Source organism: Myotis brandtii, unplaced genomic scaffold, assembly GCF_000412655.1.
Source record: "Myotis brandtii unplaced genomic scaffold, ASM41265v1 scaffold535, whole genome shotgun sequence".
Classification (NCBI taxonomy): Eukaryota; Metazoa; Chordata; class Mammalia; order Chiroptera; family Vespertilionidae; genus Myotis; species Myotis brandtii.
The window spans coordinates 455,622-478,637 of NW_005369964.1; the positions used below are offsets into that span (position 1 = coordinate 455,622).

At 39.3% G+C, this 23,016-nt stretch overlaps 1 protein-coding gene across 6 annotated transcripts in view; it reads right to left on the reverse strand.

The window, feature by feature from the left end:
* Nucleotides 1–23,016, reverse strand: part of BTBD7 (BTB (POZ) domain containing 7) — a 73,730-nt gene extending 50,714 nt beyond the window's left edge. For 5 of the 6 annotated variants that reach the window (XR_001364344.1, XM_014549059.1, XM_014549058.1 and 2 more), the window contains exons 1-3: nt 22,963–23,016; nt 4,255–4,442; nt 2,829–3,908 (exon numbers count right to left, since the gene is read on the reverse strand). Coding sequence is in view for 5 of the 6 variants with exons in the window: in XM_014549059.1 (XP_014404545.1) it covers nt 2,829–3,908; nt 4,255–4,336 (1,162 nt within the window). In the remaining variant the exon portion in view is untranslated. The remainder of the gene's footprint in view (nt 1–2,828; nt 3,909–4,254; nt 4,443–22,962) is intronic. The other variant, XM_014549062.1, reaches the window with a different exon arrangement.

Below are 23,016 nucleotides of genomic sequence, written 5' to 3' on the forward strand. Positions count from 1 at the left end.
AATCACCCGGGCAGCAGAGAGTTTCACAAAGCAGTGGCGGGACAGGGGAGTTTCGCTGACCGTGTAGTGGCGAGCTTCGCGGAGCAGTTGAGGGGCCCCGAGCATCGTGGAGCGTCCCAGGGCGGGGAGTTTCATGTAGCATCGCAGGGCGGCAGACGCCATGCAAGGGAGGCCAGGCTAGGCCTAGGGACCCTAACTGCACATGATTTCGTGCGCGCTGGGCCTCTAGTCTCAATATAAAAGAACTCTAGATCAAGTATTACCTAAGATGTAAGAGTTGGTTCATTAATTTTACCTTTCATTGAAAAATTAAAATAACAAATATCTATATTAAGGAATGCCTTCCCATTTTTTAAAACAGTAAAGTATATACAATAAGTTCTTATATTTTAAACATGTCAAATATAAAACCAATTCGAGAAGAGAGAGATTATTATACCTTTTTGGTAATGTTGCACCCTTCAAAATTTTCTGACAAATATGTTTTTATAGAATAAAAGGTCAAGCTGCTAGGTTATTTATTTACTAGAGGCCTGGTACATGAATTCATGCACGGGTGGGGTTCCTCTGCCTGTCCGTCAATCAGGACCCATCGAGGCCGACCAGGGGGAGGGACCATGGGAAGTTGGCTGGCAGTGGGAGGTTGGCTGTGGGAGCGAACTGACCACCAGGGGGCAGCTCCTGCGTTGAGCGTCTGCCCCCTGTGGTCAGTGCCCATCATAGCGACTGGTCGACTGGTCGTAACGGTCACTTAGGCTTTTATATATATAACTTTATTTTAATCCTCACCCAAGGAGTGAAGATATTTTTCCACTGATTTTTAGAAAGAGTGCAAAGGAGGGAGGAAGGGAAGGAGAGGGAGCGAGGAGGGGGGAAGGAGGGAGAGAGAGAGAAAGGAGAGAAATTTTGATATGAGACATTAATTGGTGGCCTCCCATACTCACCCCTGACTGGGGGCAGCGATCAAACCTGCAACCCAGGAACATGCCCTTGACTGAAAATCGAACCTGTGACCCTCTGGTGTGCAGGCTGACACTCTAACCACTGAGTCATGCTGGCCAGGCCTAGGTTATTTTTTTTTAAATATATTTTATTGATTTTTTACAGAGAGGAAGGGAGAGGGATAGAGAGTTAGAAACATCAATGAGAGAGAAACATCGATCAGCTGCCTCCTGCACACTCCCCACCGGGGATGTGCCCGCAACCAAGGTACATGCCCTTGGCCGGAATCGAGCCTGGGACCCTTGAGTCCGCAGGCTGACGCTCTATCCACTGAGCCAAACTGGTTAGGGCCTAGGTTATTTTTGATAACGTATTTTCCTATCGTCTGACATCTAAACAGTCTACTAATATTAGTATAATAATTAATAGAAAAATATTTTAATGACACTTTGTGTAAACAAAATTAGTACTAGTACTAAAAAGATAATGGTAAAATCAAAATATAAGAAATTTTTTATGTAACAGAAATCTCAACTTTTTCACTCTTATTTATCAATGTTTCCTTCTATATAATTCCTCTCATTTTATTCCTGACATTGTTATCCTTTTTTTTCTCCTGACATTGTTATTTAACAGGGGTTTTCATTTTATTTTTTATTTTTCCAAGTCCTATTAATTTGTTGATTTAGCCATACAATACACATTATTTTCAAGTTAGGAAAATGTGTTGCCCTAACCGGTTTGGCTCAGTGGATAGAGCGTCAGCCTGTGGACTGAAGGGTCCCAGGTTCGATTCCGGTCAAGGGCATGTACCTTTGTTGCGGGCACATCCCCAGTGGGGAGTGTGCACCCTTCCTCTCTGTAAAAAAATCAATAAAATATATTTTAAAAAAGAAAAAAAGAAAAGAAAATGTGCTTAGCTTTCCTTTCTAAATCTGTCTTTTATTCAAACCGTTAACATTCCCTTCTAATTGGCAACTTCTAATGCTCTTTTAGCAAATACTCATTAGCTAAACTTCTCAAGTAATTTCATGTCTTGTAACTTTTCTTTTAATATATGGCCACAGAAAACTAAGAATGCACTCTGTTAGGACAATAATTACCCTTTGCTCTACTGTCGAGGGTCCCTTTTCAGCTTTGAAATGTTAAGATTCTAATATAACTTCCATGTTAATTTGGCTATAACAATAACAACAACAAAAAGTGCTGCCCTAACTTAAAGATTTTAGTTTGAATTAAATTAAGAAGGTATATGAGTCTAACACTAACCGCGCCTGACACCCCTTACATGCCGCAGGTTATTGCTTGATGTGCAAGTTGAGCTTGAAAAAATACAGAATATCTTAAAATTTAAATCAGATTCAAATAAATTTGTTTCCAAATGTGACTATCTTCATTGTTACTATGAAGTTTCATTCTTATTCTAAACACATCAGCATGAATAAAGCATTGAGTGTAAATAAGAGAATCTAAGTTATCCAAGAAGTCCAAGATCAAGTATAATCTTGAAATCTGGGAAATAGGGCTAGTTCAAAGCTTGAGTGCAGACAGGGTGTAGGTGGGTGGTAACTGGGTAATTACATATTCCCTTACCTATAGTCTAACATTAGGAAAGAAAGAGCCTTCAGTCTCATCTACTGCTCTTAGTCACTAGTTTTTAATGCTTGGCTTTAATGCTAAATGAAGTGCCACATTAATACTAACCGTAAATTCTGTCTCAGATGTCATAAGTACACATTCAAAATAAACTGACCCTTTCACATCTCAAACACTGAAATCATGGAATGTACTGCTTGTGTTTTCATGGAGTTTACTGGTTGTGTTTTTCAAATCTGGAAGACAAATGTGTAATTTTAAAAGAAAAATTGAAAATTAGAATTTCATACCTTGTGCAAGCATGTTAAATTCCAAGAACAGTGCTATGTGGTAAAGTTCCATGGCTTCTTCTGCCCTGGTCATGTTTGGTTTCCCTGCGACGAGAGCCTGAACTTCACTGAGACTCCCCACAGAGGGGCTACAGTGCAAAACGGAGAGGTCCACCACATCGGTATACATACAGTGTAATATAACTTTTGCATATTTTTTTGGTATAATGGACTCATCTAATATAATTCTTGTGGGAGTCCTCAAAGTTCGGTCTGTGATTTCTTCACCAGTCCGTATCCTCCTTTGTAATAAATTTCGAAAAAATGGGGACCGTGCCGAAATAACAGCTTTGTGAGCTTTGTGCTCTTCATCTAAACAGTTCTGATTTCCACCAAAAGCTTCAACCAGTTCAGAGTCTGAAGAAAAACTAAGGACGACATCGTAATAACACATGTAATCAAAAAGTCCACGCATATCTACATCAAGGGAATTTGGTGTTCCAAATTCTTCACTAAGCTGAACGAGGATATCGACATTTTGAAACCTTGAGTCCTCCATTCCAAACTCTCCAGTATAAAGGTAGTGTAACAAAGCAGAAAACATAGGCATATCTATACCAGCTGTATTGATGTCCATTATGATCTCTGCCCCATACTCAGGTGAGGAAGAAAGCAGTGTTTTAAAAAATGGACACCTTGCCGCCAAAATGGCACGATGAACAGGAAAACAAGTTTCTTGAAATATTAAGTCTACATCAGTACAATACTTATACTCATAAAGATCGGCCATATCCTTCTGCAATGTCCGGGCTTCTGGTCTAGCCAAACTGGCTTGTAGAGAAAGTTCCTTTAAGGCTGAAGTTCCCTCGTATTCCTCCACTAATGCATTGACATCTCTAACATCCCAACCAGAGAGGAGTTCTCGCATCTGCTTGGCGTGATCAGCAGACCTATTCGATTTTCGACGCTTAATAAACTTCTTTTTGAGGGTGGCAAGGCCAGAGGTTCTCTTTTTTTTGTCTTGTGGTTTCTCATGGCCATGGTCAAGACTATATAATTTTGATTCACAACCATAGCCTTGCTGAGAATAGGATGATGTCCCTAAGAAGGAAATTAAATAAATGAAAATGTGTTTCTTTTTTCTTAAACATTCATTTTCAACATTCACTTTAACACATATTTCATGCTAAAAATTTTTAGACATTCTTAAACCATAAAAAAACACACCCTGATTTTGTTTTTATAAAGATAAAAAGTTCAAATAACTTTTCTTCATATTAAATAAGGACAAAAGAGCAGATTTACATTTGTTGAGGAAAAATCCTGGATGCTGAAAAATTATAACTTTTTCACAGCTCATTTATTTTTTCATCCAAAAAGACCACCGAAAACACGATTCTATTTATATTCACAGAATAAAATGAATTAGAAAAATGAAAACAGTTACCTATAAAAGTCTGTTGGGCTTGAGAATTTCCCCCTACCCTCGGGGAACATGAATGAGGATAGTTAGATGCATTAGCACCCATTTTCTTCAGTCACTCAGGCATTCCATCTGCTGGCTCTTCAGAGTATAATCCCAGAGGCCTTTATGAACTTTCAACCCTGGATCCAGCAGCCTCTTTTCATCCATTTCTTGATATGAAACAAAAATAATTTTATTCATATTTTCAAATGTATCTCAAATTGAATAGTAAAAAAAAAGCAAGCAATTGAAAACTGCTTTTATTTACCAATAATGACATGCTGTCAACTTCACACGTAAAAATTTCAGAAGATGTAAACAGTTAACCTTGAATTATGAATCAGTGTTAGCTGCAATTTTGAGCCATAAAATCTACCAATTATGTACTTTCTATGATAGTAAAAAGCAACAATCAGACTAATGTAAATATATAGTTATAGAAAGAGCAATTCAAATCACAGGGGGAAAAGACACAGGTAAAAAGTATTCAGACTAGAAAAAAGTTTTTTTAATTTTTTTATCTTTAGAAACAGTCACCAGTTATTATAATCTAACACCTAAACAATTTACAAATACTTAGAAGGTTGATACCAGTTCTCACTCTCACCTTATCACATAACACACACACACACACACACACACACACACACGCACACGCACGCACACACGAGCTAGAGAATTAGTTTTATCTGAGAATTTTGTAATATTTGTAGCAACACAAAACACTTTTACATTGGTCCATTTGAGATTCTCATCACAAATGCCTTCAAAAAAGCACTCAATTTTATGATGAATACACTTAGAGAATCTAAAGCAACCATATAAAGGTTATAAGACATCATAAGTCCCACTGGAGATACAGAGCAGCCAGAAAGCATTAGGAAGTCACAGGCTGAGACATTTGCCACCATACTGAGCACCACAGGGACAGCTGGGGTCTCATCATGGAGGGGTGGCTTGAAATAAAAGTATCTCTGGGACTCAGGGACAGAATCTCTTCCCGGTAGCTCCCAGTCAATGGGAATCCCCTTCGGATGAACTGATCTGGGTGACATTCACATCTCCTACTGGAGCTCTAATACCAAAATAAACAAAAGCCTTGCCCTAGCTGATTTGGCTCAGTGGATAGAGTGTCAGCCTGCGGACTGAAAGGTCCTGGGTTTGATTCCGATCAATGGCACAAGCCCTGGGTTGCGGGCTCGATCCCCAGTAGGGGGTGTGCAAGAGGCAGCCAATCAATGATTCTCTCTCATTGTTGATATTTCTATCTTTCTCTCCTTTCCTCTCTGAAATCAATAAAAATGTAAAAAACAAACAAAAACCCCACAAACGCCTTGGAAAAACTGGTGAGAGCGATTTTTCTGGATCAGATGTAACCATTAAGATACCCTCTGTCCCTAGTTCCAAATCCTGGTAACATTGTGCAGTTCTAGTACTAAAGCCGTATTTCTCAAAATTCTCAGGAACCAATTCATTTATTTCTTAGGCAACCAAAACCCTATGCCAAATGGAGCACAGTATTATGTTATTTATTTCTTAATCTAATCTGCTGCCTTTACATGCTGGAAATGAGAGTTAGTCACAGTCTAATCTCTCCAGGGATGTTTTCATTCCAGGCAAGCTTTGTCTGTCTTCTATATGAAGCAGTATAAGAAATCCAATATTTGGATGATATGACAGAAAAGGAAAGGGGAAAAGGGCCTATGGGACTAGGAAAGGCCCACAGGATGCAATGGCCCTAGAAAGCTGGTAATTCCTTTTTTTAGATTCACCATTCTGGGAGCACTCCCTCTGTTAATAGCTGACATGATCAATCTCAATCAGGATGATCTAACTCAGTGGTCGCCAATCAGCAGTCCTCGAGGTCCGAAAGGTTGGGGACCACTGATATAACTGGCTTCAAATAAGTGATTGTAGCTGACCTAACTGAAGGGGGGTGGGGAGGTATCATGAATGCAAGAGAGAATTAACAATCCTATGAAAATTTTCTAAAAAGCAAAAAGCAACCTCTCCCCTCAAAAAGAAACCCTAGATCAGCATTTCCAAAGAGTCTCTCCCAAATCTGAAAAATGCAGGATTAAATAGAGCTTAATAGGTTTCTTTACTTCAGGACAGTTTAGCACAGAGGTCCTCAAACTTTTTAAACAGGGGGCCAGTTCACTGTCCCTCAGACATCCCACACATGCGCACTGCAGGCCCGGGACAAGTCGGCTGCTAAGCAGGACAGGCAGCGGCGGCAAAAACACCCGGCGGGCCGGATAAATGTTTTTGGCGGGCTGCATGTGGCCCGCGGGCCGTAGTTTGAAGACGCCTGGTTAGCATAATATTCCAAGTGCTAAGGTCATTATAAATCTCCAAGTATTCAGCATCATTGCCCCAAATTTCTGATTTTAAATTGTATCATGAGCCTAGCCAGTGTTGCTCAATGGTTGAGCATCAACCCATGAGCCAAGAGGTCCCCAATTTGGTTGTGATCAGGGCACATGCCCGGATTGTGGGCTCAATCTCCAGTAGGGGGCATGCGGGAGGCAGCCGATCGATGTCTCTCATAGATGTTTCTATCTCTCTACCCTTCTCTCTTCTCTCTCTAAAATCAATATGAACATAAATTGTATCATGAAAAATTTCAAAAATACACAAAAGAGAATAGTATACTGAAGCCCTCAAACCTCCAGATTCCAGAACTATCAAAATTGTTTTAGCTTATATATAAATGCTTAAATTTGATATGGAAAGCTTATAGATAGCACTTAAATGTCTGTTATCAGCTTCTCATAGAAATAAAAATCTAGATACATGTATACTGTGATCACAATCATTATTATAACACTCATCAGTTATTGAGTACTCTGAGCCAGCCATTCTTAAGCAATTTATTTACGTGAATTAACTCCTTTAATTTTCTCAATAATGTGAGGTATAGCTCTATTATCATCATCCCCACTTTACTTTTTTGAAGAAAGTCTTCTTTTTTTAATTTATTGATTATAGAGAAACAGAGACAAACATTGATTTATTGTTCCACTTACTTATGCATTCATTGGTCGATTCTTGTATGTGCTCTGACCAGGGATCAAATCCACAACTTTGGCATATTGGAACAATGCTCTAACCAACTAAGCTACCCAATTAGAGCTTATCCCCACTTTACACAAGGAGAGACTAGGAAGTTAGGAAAATGAGGCATGAAAGGCTTAGTTACTTAACCAAGGTCACAGAGCTGGTAAATTGCAAAACCAGGCTTGGCATTCAGGCTCTGATGAACAATATTATCTTTGCCATTTTTTTTCCTCCTAAATGTTTGAAGAAAAAATTTCCAGAGCAGACAAACATAGTTCCATTCCAAAAATGAGAAATGAGATCACACCTGACAGTGTGACTTCTGTTACTTAAAAGGATCTTTCATGGTAAGCAAAAATGACTTAACTGAAAGGATAGCTCATGAAATCAAAGCAACAGTGCCTTTCTGAATATTTACAGCTAGACTCTATGTTCCTTTATGGCAGGATGACACTTTTTAATACTTGATAGTCCACCCCTCCACCCACTCAATCATCCATCCAATTCTGAGCATTTACCATCTGCTAGACACTTACACAGGCCCTGGGATACAGCAGTGATTGCATCCTGAATAGGATCTCTTATGAAATTAAGAAAAAAACTACTGTTCTGACTTCCTAGTTTAGAGCCAGACCTTAAAGAATAGGAGTGCATTAAGTAAAAAAGAAAAGGTCATTTAAGGCATTAGAAACAGGATGAATAGGAATAACTCCTGTCCTAGTCAGCACCCCACTCCCAGTTCTCATAACCCTATACCTTTATTATCTACTAATATTGCAGCATCATTACTTACGTTTCCACCGAACTGTTAAGTTTCCCGAGGGTAGGTACTCAGCCTATTTACCTTAGAATTCTCACCATCACCACGGAACACAAAGTAGACACACATTTGAGTAAATAAATGCTAGCTATTATCATGAATGTTGATAAATAATGTGTCTAAGGCCTGAAGAGTTTTTATGTTTGAATGTATGGGTAGGAGTTGGATCAAAAAGCCTCAAATCTCATACTAAGGTGTTGGGCCTTTATTCAGAACACAATGGAGTGAACACAAAATACAATACATAGATGATGTATTATAGAATTGTACGCTTGAAACCTATATAATTTTATTAATGTCACCCCAATAAATTCAATAAAAAATGAACACATGGAGGAACTACTGGAGCAAAGCATAGAATAAGAGAGAAGCATCATTATATTTATGTTTTAGAAAGATTACTAAATGTCCTCAAGGCAGAAGATATTTGATGCAAGACCTTTCGAAGATTCTATGGTCCAGAAAAGTATTAATAAGCATCTGACTTTTCCTTATCTTTAAAATGAGGATAATATCACCAACTTTGCAAGGTTGTTTTAAGAGTTAAATCCTATCCTATATAATAAAGAGCTAATATGCTAATTAGACCAAACAGCAGAACGACCGTCCGGAGGAAGCCAGGGCTGCGAGGGCCAGTCGGGGCTGCGAGGGCCTGCATAGAATGCGAGGGCTGAGCCCCTTGCACAAATTTTGTGCTTTAAAAGGGCCAATTTTTTTTTTCCAACAGCTAGGGAAAAGGGCCTACAAGCAGAAGGTAGAAATAACTATGAGGCTCTCCAAGAGAGATTGTAGAATCTGCCTAATCAGCAATCTTAAAGGCAACGGTGCCATTTGACTACCTTTATACCAGGCACACAATAGCTGAATGAATAAATGAAATCATTGTTCTAATTGGGGCAACTGTTTCTACTGTTGGCTTAGTGGTGTATAGAAAAGCAACTCTGGGTGTTTTAGAGAAGGCAATGAGAAACCTGAGTCTAAGTTTGCATTTACAGAGGATTTGCAGAGACAAACAGAGCTGAAAGGATTTTCAAAGAAACTGTATTTAAAAGAAAAAAACATGAAATTTCTCATAAACTTCATTCAAAACTAAAAAAAATTACATTTTATGACACAAACCTGTTTAGCAAATGTTAAAAATATATATAAGGGCATATTTCTTGTTGAGTTTATTTTTTTCATATATATATATATATATTTTTTTTTTTTACAGAGAGGAAGGAAGAGGGATAGAGAGTTAGAAACATCGATGAGAGAGAAACATGGATCAGCTGCCTCCTGTACACTCCCCACTGGGGATGTGCCTGCAACCAAGGTACATGCCCTTGACTGGAATCGAACCTGGGACCCTACAGTCTGCAGGCCGACGCTCTATCCACTGAGCCAAACCAGTTAGGGCTCTTGTTGAGTTTTTAAGGGTTCTACAGTCAGAGTTGGAGAGATAAGAAAACATGCTGAGTGAACCTGATAGTAAGGCTGAGACTATGGCTGCACTTGGAGAAGAGAAAAATAAAAGAACAAAACAGCCGAAACCAGTTTGGCTCAGTGGATAGAGCATCGGCCTGCGGACTGAAAGATCCCAGGTTTGATTCCGGTCAAGGGCATGTACCTGGGTTGCGGGCACATCCCCAGTAGAAGATGTGCAGGAGGCGGCTGATCGATGTTTCTAACTCTCTATCTCTCTCCCTTCCTCTCTGTAAAAAATCAATAAAATATATTTTTTTAAAAAAAGAACAAAACAGAACCATGAATACAGTCAACGGTATCCTTATCTAAGGCAGTCTTCATAAAGACATCCACTTATTTATGCAATGTAAGTCTGCATCTCTTAAATCACCATTTTGCATGTGTTGAGGACATCTATAATAAAAAATTAGGATAATCCATATGAAGTCCTTATCATAGAATACCCAGTAAATGTTCAACAAATTAGTGAGGGGATGATGGAGAGGGAGAAGGGTATGATGATGAGATGTCTACCTTGCATGACTGGGTAGTTAGCAATGCTGGGAACCAAGAAGAAACATGGGATGCAATCTGTGGGTAAACTGGGAATAATAAAGATAATGGGTTTGAGGTCTCAGAAAGACATACCAAGGAAGAAATAATGCAAACACAGCATACATAAAGGATGAAGTATAAAAACAAGTTTCCTAATACTAATATTTTCATTTCTGGAGAGATATGTATTACAACACAGCATTTTCTCAATATAATTCATCTACTTCTGATTGAGGATTTTATTTACAAACTAGTGTCCCAGTGCACAGATTCGTGCACATTGAAAGGAAATTAAGTAGAAGAAATATTTTAACATCACTATTCGCCCTTTCTCTATAATAGAAGTGTCAACCAAATTCACAATCGACAATGACAGATGGAAACACGCGTGCGATTGGTACCAGCAAGAGCTTTATATGTATCGTGCATGTGTGAGTCAACTTAGCCTTTCATATATATAGAATAAACTTGCTTAATTAGACCTGCTTTCTGATTTAGCTAAACTCGTCGTATCTATCTTCTCTGAACAGAAAATAAATATCCTTTGGGTTCACTGTGCCAAGAAAAATAACATCGCAGAGGAAGAGGATATGTTCTATGTGGTAATCATTATTGGAATATCGTCTTGTCAGTAGTAATACCTTGCCAGCATCTCCCATCCCACAAATGAATAGATGTATAATATTCTCTAAAATCATTAACAGGCCCTGGCTGGTTTGGCTCAGTGGATAGAGCGTTGGCCTGGGGACTGAAGGGTCCCAGGTTTGATTCCGGTCAAGGGCATGTACCTTGGTTGCGGGCACATCCCCAGTAGGGGGTGTGCAGGAGGCAGCTGATCGATGCTTCTCTCTCATCGATGTTTCTAACTCTCTATCCCTCTCCCTTCCTCTCTGTAAAAAATCAATAAAATATATTTTTTAAAAAATCATTAACAGAATACACAAATAAAATTCCCTAACTTTTTCCATCCTTAGTTTTTCCCTTCTTTTCTTTTTAATGAAATAAACATCCTTATATGGATATTGGGTGCTAGCTGAGATAGATAAATCTTCATTTCACTCTTTTTAAAAAATATATATATTTTATTGATTTTTTACAGAGAGGAAGGGAGAGGGAGAGGGATACAGAGTTAGAAACATCGATGAGAGAGAAACATCGATTCAGCTGCCTCTTGCACACCCCCTACTGGGAATGTGCCTGCAACCCAGGTACATGCCCTTGACAGGAATCGAACCTGGGACCCTTCAGTCCACAGGCCGACGCTCTATTCGCTGAGCCAAACCGGTTAGGGCTTCATTTCACTCTTGCGTTGTCGCCTTAAAAAGCATTTCTGGCTCCTACTTTGGGGCTTGCTATGCCTACTTTTCACAAAGTCTTCACATGGTTCACTCTCTCATTTTATTCACGTATTTCTTTGCTCAAATGTCATACCCTCAGAGAGGCTTTTCCTAATCATCCTTTATTTTAAAAAACACCATCTTATCCTATTCCATCCCATTCACAATCCTCTATTCCCTTTCTTCAGCTAATTTTTATTTACAGCACTTTCAGCACTTAAAATTATATTCCTGTTTACTTGCTAATTGTCTCACACTACAATGTAAGCGCTATGAGAGCCAGAATTTCATTTATCCAACAACTAAATCCTCAGAACATAGAACAGTGCCTGGCATACAGGAAGCATTGAGTTAAAAACTGCTGAATGAAATTAGTTTTTAAAAAATAAACATTTTAAGGAAAGCCTTGTTTGTAATCATTCTTTAAACTTTTCAGTCTAAAAACGGTTTCAGTAAAAAAAAGGATCCGTATTCCTTGTATATTCCCTATACCTCTTAGAAGAATGCGATTTAAAAATTGCACTAATACTTGGGGTGGGGGGAACATTTACTAAGGGGGAAAAAAGAAGAAAAAAAAAGAAAGAAAAGATTCATGGATCACAGCCTCAAACATGATTCTGTTGAGATATTTTAAAATACATAAGCAATAGCCCTGGCTGGTGTGGCTCAGTTGGTTGGAGCACTGTCCCATAAACCGAAAGGTTGTGGATTCGATTCCTGATCAGGGCACATAGTCAGGTGTAGTTTCAATCTCCAATCAGGTGAGTACAGAAAGCAGCTGATCTATGTTTCTCTCTCACAATGATGTTTCACTCTCCTCTCCCTTCCCCTCTCTCTAAAATCAACAATAGAAATGCCCAGCTGGTGTAGCTCAGTGGTTGAGCATCGACCTATGAACCAGGAGGTCACAGTTCAATTCCCAGTCAGGGCACATGCCTGGGTTGCAGGCTCGATCCCCAGTGCGGGGCATGCAGGCGGCAGCCGATCAATTATTCTCTCTCATCCTTGATGTTTCTATCTCTCTCTCCCTTTCTCTCTGAAATCAATAAAAATATATTTAAAAAATAATAGAAATAAAAATACATAAACAATGAAGTAATTATTTTAAAAATGCACACTAATTCCTCAAAAAATTAAACACAGGATTATCACACAATCCAGCAATTCCACTTCTGGCTATATATCCCCCCAAAATAAAAACAAGGACTTGAACAGATATTTCTACACACATGTTTATAGCAGCATTATTCACAATAGCCAAAAAGTGGAAACAAACTAAGTGTCCATCAACAGATAAATGGATGAACAAAATGTTTACATAGTGGAATATTTTTAGGCCTTTAAAAGGAAGGAAATTCTGACACATGCTACAACATGGATAAGTCTTGAGGGCATTATGTTAAGTGAAAAAAGCAAGTCACAGAAAGACAAATATATGATTTTATGTATGTGAGGTACCTATAGTAGTCAGAATCGGAGAAAGAAAGTAAAATGACAGTTGCTGGGGGCTGGGGAGTTAGTATGTAATGGGCACAGAGCTTCAGTTGGGGAAAATAAAAAAGTTTTGGGGATAGATGGTTGTTATGATTGCACAATATGGACATACGTAAAGCCTTAGAACTATATGCTTAAAACTGGTTAAAGTGGTAAATTTTATGTTGTATATTTTAAACCATAATTTAAAAATCCCACTAATATAGGTTTAAAAACAATGACATTTTCCCTTTTTTACATTCTTTTTAATGATTATAGGGCAAGTATCTTATAAAAGGGATATATAGTTTACAAGTGCTTTTTCACACATTAAGTGAGTCATTTTATTCTCACATTAAGTCTTCAATGTAGACAGGACAGGCTTCGTTTTCTTATTTCCGAATGAGGTAGTAAAGGTAGAATGTGAAGTAACTTATCCAAAGTAAAATATATATGGTAAAATGGCAAAACTAAATCCCAGGCATTTTGATCCCTAATTTAGTGTTTTCTTCCCTAAACAAGAAAGCATCTCAAAAGTATCCAGTCCTATACCAACCTTTCTGAAGAGAACAGCCATGCCTTCCTACCGCTACTCTATGCCTCCCGCACTGCTGCTTTTGTTACTGGTCTTAAACTGCTAATGTTTCCACTCTATCACCCCCATCTAAAGTAAAGAAACAGATCTTAAATTAATCTCCAATGCTCTGCATTATTGGTGAACAATAAAAAGTTTCTAGATTGTGGATTATATTCAACCTCCTAGCATTCAAACAGCAAAGACAATTATGACTACGCTTCTCTATTTTCACTCCTTCCTATTACTTGTGTTTACCTCTTCTACAGGAGAAACTTTTGTAATTTCTGTAATAAAGAAAAAATATATAAAAAAGTAGAGAGAACAGTAAAACAAACCTCCAACCATCACCAAATTTCAACAATTACCAATTTGTGGTAGTATTTTAACCCTATATCCCAATCCACTCTCTACCAATCCCTGTGGATTATTTTGAAGCCAAGTCCCAGATCTATTTCCTTATTCGTCTCTAAAAGAAAGGATGTAAAAGAACAACTACAATACCAGTATCACATCTAAAATAATGAAGGATAATATCTTATTAAGAACTTTCCAGGCAGTGTTTTTTTTTTTTCCTTAGTTTTTTTGAATCAGAACCCAAATAGGGTTCATACATTGTGAATGGATGACTATGTCTCTTAAATCTTTTTTATTTTTCTTGTTAATCCTCACCCAAGGATATTTTCTCCATTGATTATTTTAGAGAGTGGAAGGGAGGGAGGGGGAGAGAGGAGGAGAGAGAGACAGAAACAGAGAGAGAGAAAGAGGCACATTGGTGTGGGAGAGACAGTGATTGGTTGCCTCCCACACACACCCAACTGGGGCCAGGGATTGAACCTGCAACTCAGGTAAGTGCCATTGACTGGAAATCGAACCTGTGATCCTGTGTGCAGAACGATGCCCTAACCACTGAGACACACCGGCAGGGCTCTTAAATCTTTAACAGGTTCCTCCCTGCGCCCCTCCTTTTCCTCTGGTAATTTTTTTTTGTTAAAGAAACCAGGTTATCTGGTAGTTTCTCATAGTCTGGATTTTGCCAAATACATCACCATGATGTAGTTTAATATGTTCCTCTGACCCCTGTATTTTCTGTAATTGATAATTAGACCTAGTGACTTTATTAGATTCAGGATCATTGTTGTATTTTTAAGTTTATTTTGCCAAGACTGTTTCACAGGTGGTAGTGTGTTCTTCCAATAGGTACAAAATGTCTACTTCTCAATCTGTGATATTAACAATTTTCAATGATCACCAACTACAGTCATTATTAATTCATTAGGGTTGCAACATGGAAATATTCTGTTATTCCTTCTTTAAGCATTCGTTGGAATACTTCTCTGTGAGAAAACTCAACTATTCAATTGTTTGATGTAAGATTTGCACAGAAAAGGCAGAATAAATTTTTTACTTTATTTACCAATTTTTAAAACAATTAACTCTCCACCATCCTCTAAATATAATCAGCAAGCTTTTAAAAAAAATATTTTTTTTTATTCATTTCAGAGAGGAAGGGAAAGAGAGAGATAAAGCATCAATGATGAGAGAGAATCACTGATCAGCTGCCTCCTGCAGAAACCTGGGGGTCAACCATCTGTTTCATAGGTCAATGCTCAACCACTGAGCCACACTGGCCAGGCAATTAGTGAGCTTTTTAAAAACAATTATATGCATTCGTGGATTTAACCATATTGATGGGTTTCAATTCTTTGACCTGGGAATTTTAACTCTTGTCAGACTTTATTGTTGAAGGATGTGCCAGAACTCTGACTTAGTAATTAAGGTTTAAATGAGATTTCTCTATCATAAGCTATTACTAACATTTGCTACAAACTCATCTTGTTCTGCCACAAAGCTTTTTTGCTTACCAGAAAATTCTCATGTCTAGTCTCAAGCAAGCAAAAAGTATTTTGGGAAAGTCTGAAGACGAGAATAACTAGGTCTTATGAAGCAAATTATGGATTTTTTCTCTAAAAAACAATTCACAAGTTAATCCCAGGTAAAACAGGCTTAATATAATTTCAAAATATAGAGGGAAAAGACATATATTGTACTTGAAGTTACTACTGGCATTCAAGTCTCCTTCTAAAGAAAGAAAGAAGGGACCTAGCCGGTTTGGCTCAGTGGATAGAGCGTCGGTCAAGGGCACATGCCTGGGTTGTGGGCTCGATCCCCAGTAGGGGGCATGCAGGAGGCAGCCAGTCAATGATTCTCTCTAATCATTGATGTTTCCATCTCTCTCTCCCTCTCCCTTCCTTTCTGAAATCAATAAAAATATACTGAAAAGAAGGGAGGAAGGGAGGGAGGGAGGAAGGGAGGGAAGGAGGAAGAAGGAATTTCAGTAACAATACATTTCATGTATTGCTCCTTCCAGAATTTCTCTTTAGTAGGTAGGGTGTTTTTTTCATAACATTTAAGGGACTGTCAAACTTTTTATCTAAGTGAACACTTTCAGGAAATAATTAAGGGCAAGCTAAAACCATTTTGCATGTCTGGTCTAATTGCTTTTTCCATTTCATTTTAGTTTAAAGATAATACCATATCTTATGTTTATTTTAAAAATTATTTACAAAGCACTTTTTAATGTTATTATTTCATCCTAACAACTCACTTACTGAGTATCTATAATGTACCAGACACTGTGCTACATACTGTAGGCTTTGGCTCAAAGTACACAGAGTGTGTGTGTATATACAAAAATATATATATGTATACACATACTAGAGGCCCAGTGCAGTGCACTGGTAAGAGTCCCTAGTGGCTGCCGGCTGCGTACTCCCTCCCTTCCCCTGGCCACCTGCCACCGCTGGGGCTTCCCTCCCTTCCCCTGGTTGCCTGCCACCCCTGCCGCCAGCCAGGGCCTCCCTCCCTTCCCCCGGCCAGCCACGCCCCCTAGTCAAACTCCCAGACAAACTCCTGGTTGAGGGGACAATTTGCATACTATGCTTTTATTATATAGGATATGTGTATACACACACACACACACACACACACACATTATTGATTTCAGAGAGGAAGGGGGAGGGAGAGATAGAAACATCAATGATGAGAGAGAATCATTGATCGGCTGCCTCCTACACGCTCCACACTGGGGATCGAGCCCGCAACCCAGAAATGTGCCCTGATCAGGAATCGAACCAGGATTTCTTGGTTCATAGGTTGACACTCAACCACTGAGCCACGCTGGCCAGCAAAGTATACAGAGTTTTGTGGAGAAGTCAGACATACAAGCAAGTGATTACAGTACAGTGCAGTAAGGGCTGGAAGAGAGGTCCAAAGTACTAAGAGAGTGAGAGTATAACTACTGGTAAAGGTAATGTTTGAATTGGGTCTAGAAGAAGAGAGAGGATTGTATCAATCAGGTTTTTTTTATGGCAAATAACTCCAAAGAATTGGCTTAAACAATAAAAAATTTATCTGTCCTGAGGAGAAATTCTGGGGTAGGGAACACCCCAGGCCCAATATAATATATGTCTAAAATAATGTTATCTGGACCCAAGTACATGCTACCTCACTGCTCTGACATCCTCAGGGCATGCTTCACCAGTGGCAATTTGGGTCACATGTTCTCTTGTTCATATACAAAAAGGGAAAAATCCTCTCCCCCAGAAATAGAATGTCTCTTTCCCTTCAATCTGACTAGTACAAATAATAGTTTATAGGGAAATGCCTTGAGTTGACTGGCTTGGAGTAATCAAAATCTAGCCCTGGAGTGGGTGATGAATCATCATCTCAGTCTCCTGGATGACAAAGAATAAGAACTCTAAGCATTGGGATAAACACATGAAAAACAGAAAATAAGCAGCAGCTTGGTATGGCTGGAGTGATGGGAAATCTAAGGTTGAAAACAGTCTCAAACTCTTGTGAATCTGGTCTTTATCCCATACCAGTGGTTCTCAACCTTTTGGCCCTTTAAATACAGTTCCTCACGTTGTGACCCAACCATAAAATTATTTTCGTTGCTACTTCATAACTGTAATGTTGCCGCTGTTATGAATCGTCATGTAAATATCTGATATGCAGGATGGTCTTAGGCGACCCCTGTGAAAGGGTCGTTCGACCGCCAAAGGGGTCGCGACCCACAGTTGAGAACCGCTGCCATAGACAATAGAAAGTTAACACAGATTTAGGTAGGGAAGTAACATGCTCCAATAGGATTTTTTAGAAACTTAAGATTGGTAGCATATAGAGAATAGCCAGAGAAAAAGAGGGAGAGTAAGAGAATAACTGGCAGAGACTTGGTTGGTAGGCTATTCAATAAATAGTCCAGACTAGTAAGAATTGGTAACAGGGAGGTAAAGGATTGAATAAATACTTACAAGGTGGCAAAGCAGCTATGTAAGATACTGCTTATACATAACATATATAACACATACATATATATATTTTTGTTTTAAAGATGAGGAAAATTAAACCTCAGGCAGGTTAAGGGGCTTGCTTAAAATCACATAAACAATAGTCAGAATCTGAATGGCGGTTTGAATTCCAGTCCAGTGTTCTATCACAACTATATCTAAACACTCCAACAATGCTCAAAAAAGGGGACTTTTAAACATTTATTTTAGAGAGAGAGGGTGGGAGAGAGAAACATCAATCGGCCAGCTCTGGCCAGGAATTGAACAGGCTACCTTTCAGTGCAGGAACGACACTAAACCAAGTGAGCCACATTGGCCAAGGCCTGAATTCTATGACTTAAAGGATATGGTGTGTATTGGATTGTGATGATTCCTGTTTATTCCAACCTTAACATAATATTCCCTACATAGGTTTAATGTCCACTATAAAACTTAGTACATTATATGTTTTTGTGTTTTTTAAAAATATATATTTTTATTGATTTCAGCTAGGAAGGGGGAGAGAGAAACATCAATGATGAGAGAGAATCATTGATTGGCTGCCTCCTGCACGCCTCCTACTGGGGATTGGGCCCACAACCCGAGCATATGCCCTTGACTGGAATCGAACCTGGGACTCCTCAGTCCACAGGCTGACGCTCTATCCACTGAGCCAAACCAGTTAGGGCCATTATATGTTTTTGAAATCTCTTTATTATTAAAGACTAGTGGCCCAGTGCATGAAATTCGTGCACATTAAAAGGGAATTAGAGGAAATATTTTAATATTGCTACTTACTCTTTCTCTATAATAGAAGCGTCAGAGATTTAAAGAAAATTAGTAAAATATATATGAAAATCTCCCTCCTGTCAGAGTCTGGGGCGCGCAGCGTGACCCAGAGTCAAGTCCCTGCCCACCCATGTGCACCTCAAAATCAAGTGAGAACCAGACCCAGCTGACCCCACCCTCGTCAAGCCCTGCTTGGGAGGGGGGGCGGGGGGAGGCCGCACAGCCTCAGATCCCCTGTCAAGCCCTGCTGGGTGAGGGGTGTGGCCTCAGGTCCCCCGTCAAGCCCCGCCGCGTGGGGGGCACAGCCTCAGGTCCCCCATCAAGCCCAGCCGGGTGGGGGGCACTGCCACAGGTCCCCTGGCCCCGCAAGAGGGCGCAAAGACCATTTGCATATTAGCTCTTTATTACATAGGATAGTGAGGCTCTAACCAGTGTGGCTCAGTGGATAGAGTGTCAGCCTGCGGACTGAAGGGTCCCAGGTTCAATTCCGGTCGAGGGCATGTACCTTGGTTGCAGGCACATCCCCAGTAGGGGGTGTGCAGGAGGCAGCTGATCGATGTTTCTCTCTCATCAATGTTTCTAACTCTCTATCCCTCGCCCTTCCTCTGTAAAAAATCAATAAAATATATTTTTAAAAAGATAGTAAGGATGTGAAAGACTCATTTGTAATGCCAAATTTATATATTGTCAATATTTTAATAATTAAAAAAAAATTAAAAACCACTGCAGCCTTGGCCACTGTGGCTCAATTGGTTGAAGAGTCTTCCCACGCATTGGAAGGTTGCTGGTTTGATTTCCAGTCAGGTCACCTGTTTGGATTTCAGGTTCCATTCCTGGTTGGGGCACATGTGAGAAGCAGCCGATCAATGATTCCCTGTCATCATTGATGTTTCTATCTCTCTCCCCCTCTCCCTTCCACTCTGAAATCAATAAAAACATATATATTTTTTATATGAGCAAATAATTTAAATTGATATCTCTTCAAAGAAGATATGCAAATCAAAATCACAATGAGATGTCATTCACACCCATTAGTATGACTATCAAAATAAAAAAGCAAGTTGTTGAGGATGTGGAGAAATTGGAACGCTTATACAGTGATAGTGGGAAGGTAAAATTTTCTGGGTATACATCAAAAAGAAATGAAAGTACACACTCAGATATTTATACACCCATGCTCATAGCAACATTATTCACAACAGCCAAAAAATGGGAGCAAACCAACTATCCATTGACAGATAAATGCATGAATAAAATGTAGTATACTATATACATACAATGGAATATTATTCAGCCTAACGATTTGTACGCCATAAGCGTCTATAGACGATGCAGCAGACCTTTTTTAGTTAAATTCAAAATTGTGGCAGTTAACTGGTTAAAAATGAAGGAAATTCTGACAAAAGCTATAAGATAGATGAACTTTGAAGATATTATGCTAAGTGAAATAAGCCAGTCACATAAGGATAAATATTGTAAGATTCCACTTATATGAGGTTTCCAGAGTAGTCAAATTCAGAGACAGAAAGTAGAATGGTTGTTGCCAGAGACTGCAGATAAAGGGAAATGGAGAGTTGGTGTTTCATAGGCAGAAAATTTCACTTGGGGAAGATGAAGAGAGTTTTCGAGATGGATAGTGGTGATGGTTGCACAATCTTTTTTTAAAAAAGAATAGTTTATTGATTTCTTAAAAATATATATTTTTATTGACTTCAGAGTGGAAGGGAGAGGGAGAGAGAGAGAAATATCAACGATGAAAGAGAATCATTGATCCGCTGCCTACTGCACACCCCACTAGGGATTGAGTCACAACCCAGGCATGTGCCCTGAAGAGGAATCGAGCCGTGACCTCCTGGTTCATAGGTCAACACTCAACCACTGAGCCACACGGGCAGCGCAAGAATAATTTATTGACTTTTAGAGAGAGAGGAAGGGATAGGGAGAGAAAGAGAGAAACATCAATGATGTGAGAGAATCATTGATCGGCTGCCTTCTGCACGCCCCTTACAAGGATTGAACCTGCAACCTGGGCATGTGCCCTTGACTGGAAATGGAACCGGCAACCTCCTGGTTCATGGGATGACACCCAAACAACTGAGCCACATTGGCCAGGGCAGTTGCACAACAATCTTAATGCCATAGAACTAGAGACTTTAAAGAAATTAAAATGGAATTTCATGTTATATATTTTCACCACAATAAAAACAAAAACAACACCAGCTATGTATCCTTCCTATTGACTATCCTAGTCTAAGATCTTATCTCTTCATATGCAGGTAACTGCAATAGCGACTGTTGTCCCTGGTTCAGTCCAGTCGCTTCTCATTCTAGCTCAATCTGTACATAACTGATAGGTCCAGCTTACTGGTGTAACACATTAATGTCTGGCCTCCAAACTTTCAAAAGCTTCCCATATCTTGCAAAAGAGGATAAAAATCTAAATCTCTTCAATCCAATACTCAAACTCTTCCAAAATCTTCCAACTATCTCATGTTTTCCTTTTAGTCCCTCAAAGAAATTTAGTCAGCTCAGCCTAGCTTCCCTCCATTCCCCTCCCCCAAAGCTAATCTCCACATTATACTCTTGCTTTTATCTCAAGAAGTAACTGCTCCAATCTCTCTGTAAATCTAAACCCTCATAAGCTAGTTCAAGTCCCAAGTGTTCCAGGAAGTTCTTTAGACTCCTGACACCTCATCATCTCCCCCTGACCTGAACACCTACAGCATTCTTTGTATTGGTAGAACTTACTAGATTGTCTTCTAGACTCACAGAGGTACATCTTATCTTTCCTGAGGGTAAAGTCTATATATTACACTTTTTTCTTTCTTCCTGTAGTATATAACACAAAGCACAAAGTAGATAACAGGTTTAATTTAACACAAGGTATAATTTTGGATGTCTGCATTTCGTTAACTAAGCTATGAAATCAGAATCATTAGACATTATTTCTGAAAGTTAGCCTCTGGCACAACAAAGAAATTTCTGTGACTTAACAAGACACATGGAAACTGGGTGATATAGATGGGGTCAATGGGGGTAAAAAGGGGACATATGTAATGCTTTCAACAATAAAGATTTTTTAAAAATTTTTTAAAAAGAAACTACTAGGTGGTATAACGCAGCAAACATAAAACAGGTGTTTTAAATCCTAAAATTAGAGTCTGATACAAAAAACCTGTTTAAATGCTGATGCTGGGGCACAGAACAATACAGTAGTTAGGTTGTGGGACAGAATATTCACCTTTGGGTTTTACTGAATGCATGCAAGAATGAGCCATGAATGCTGTAAGTGGGCACAATGCAGCCACAGGCTATGAAAACTCTAAATGAAATGTCAGTCCATTTTTATTAAATTCAGGTTAGAAAAAGAAATCATCAATTACTTATGGTAACGGATAGTAGCTGTCAGAATCACAGCAAAGTTCTTTCGTTTCTGTTTTCAACTTTACTGCACGAAGACCTAGGGATGGGTACTGGTGGCGACAGATGCAATCAATGAACAAGAAGCTCAGGAAGGTAGTGAAAAGAGTTGTCTAAAGGGAGCCTAGATCCTAGTTTAGGTCCAACCCTGAGCAGCTGTAGCGCCCACACTAAGTCACTCACTCACTCACCTCCCTGTGCCTGCCCCTAGTGTCCCGGCTCCAAAACAAGTCCCACCAGATCTCTCAAGGTTTTTCTGACTCCGAAATCCCACGACAAGTTTAACCACAGCTGCCATTAAAGGTGTGATTCTTACAATTTCAAGTCTTTCTTCCACATCTCCGGAAGAAAGGAATTTATGTCAGCAACCTAAAAGAAATAGATACTACTCAAAGACACACACACACACACACACACACAAAAAAAAATCTGTTAGTTGAAAAAACTAAGTAATTGTGGGGGGAAAAAAAAGCTTATGTCCTCATTACAGCAAGATGTTTTAGCAGAGGGAACAGTGCTCTGGTAAAGATAAGCAAGACGCTTCTGTAAACTGGGCCTAAAGCAGAGGACTTGTTATCTGTGCTGGTATGTGAAGACCTGCTATTGTAACTCAAAGCAGAAGCAACACTCAAAGCTTCTAAAAAAATTCTTAAAAAGGAAAATAAAAAAAAGAAAAGCTTCTCAAAAAAAGAAAACATAGACAAATAAAACAACGGCGACAAAGTTCTCACCCTCGGTGTAAGGACAATAAGCCGCCGTGCGAAGGAGAACACACGGGAAAGGCTCGCTTTCGGGTCCTCCGGGCGCAGACGCCCCGATCAACAATGTCTCCCTTCCAACCTGTCAAAGCGCAGTTCCGGCTGCAGCCCCACAACAGAAACTTACCGCACAGCCCAACTTCTCCCCCCGGGAGCGGCCTGCTCCCTCTGCCCTGCCGGC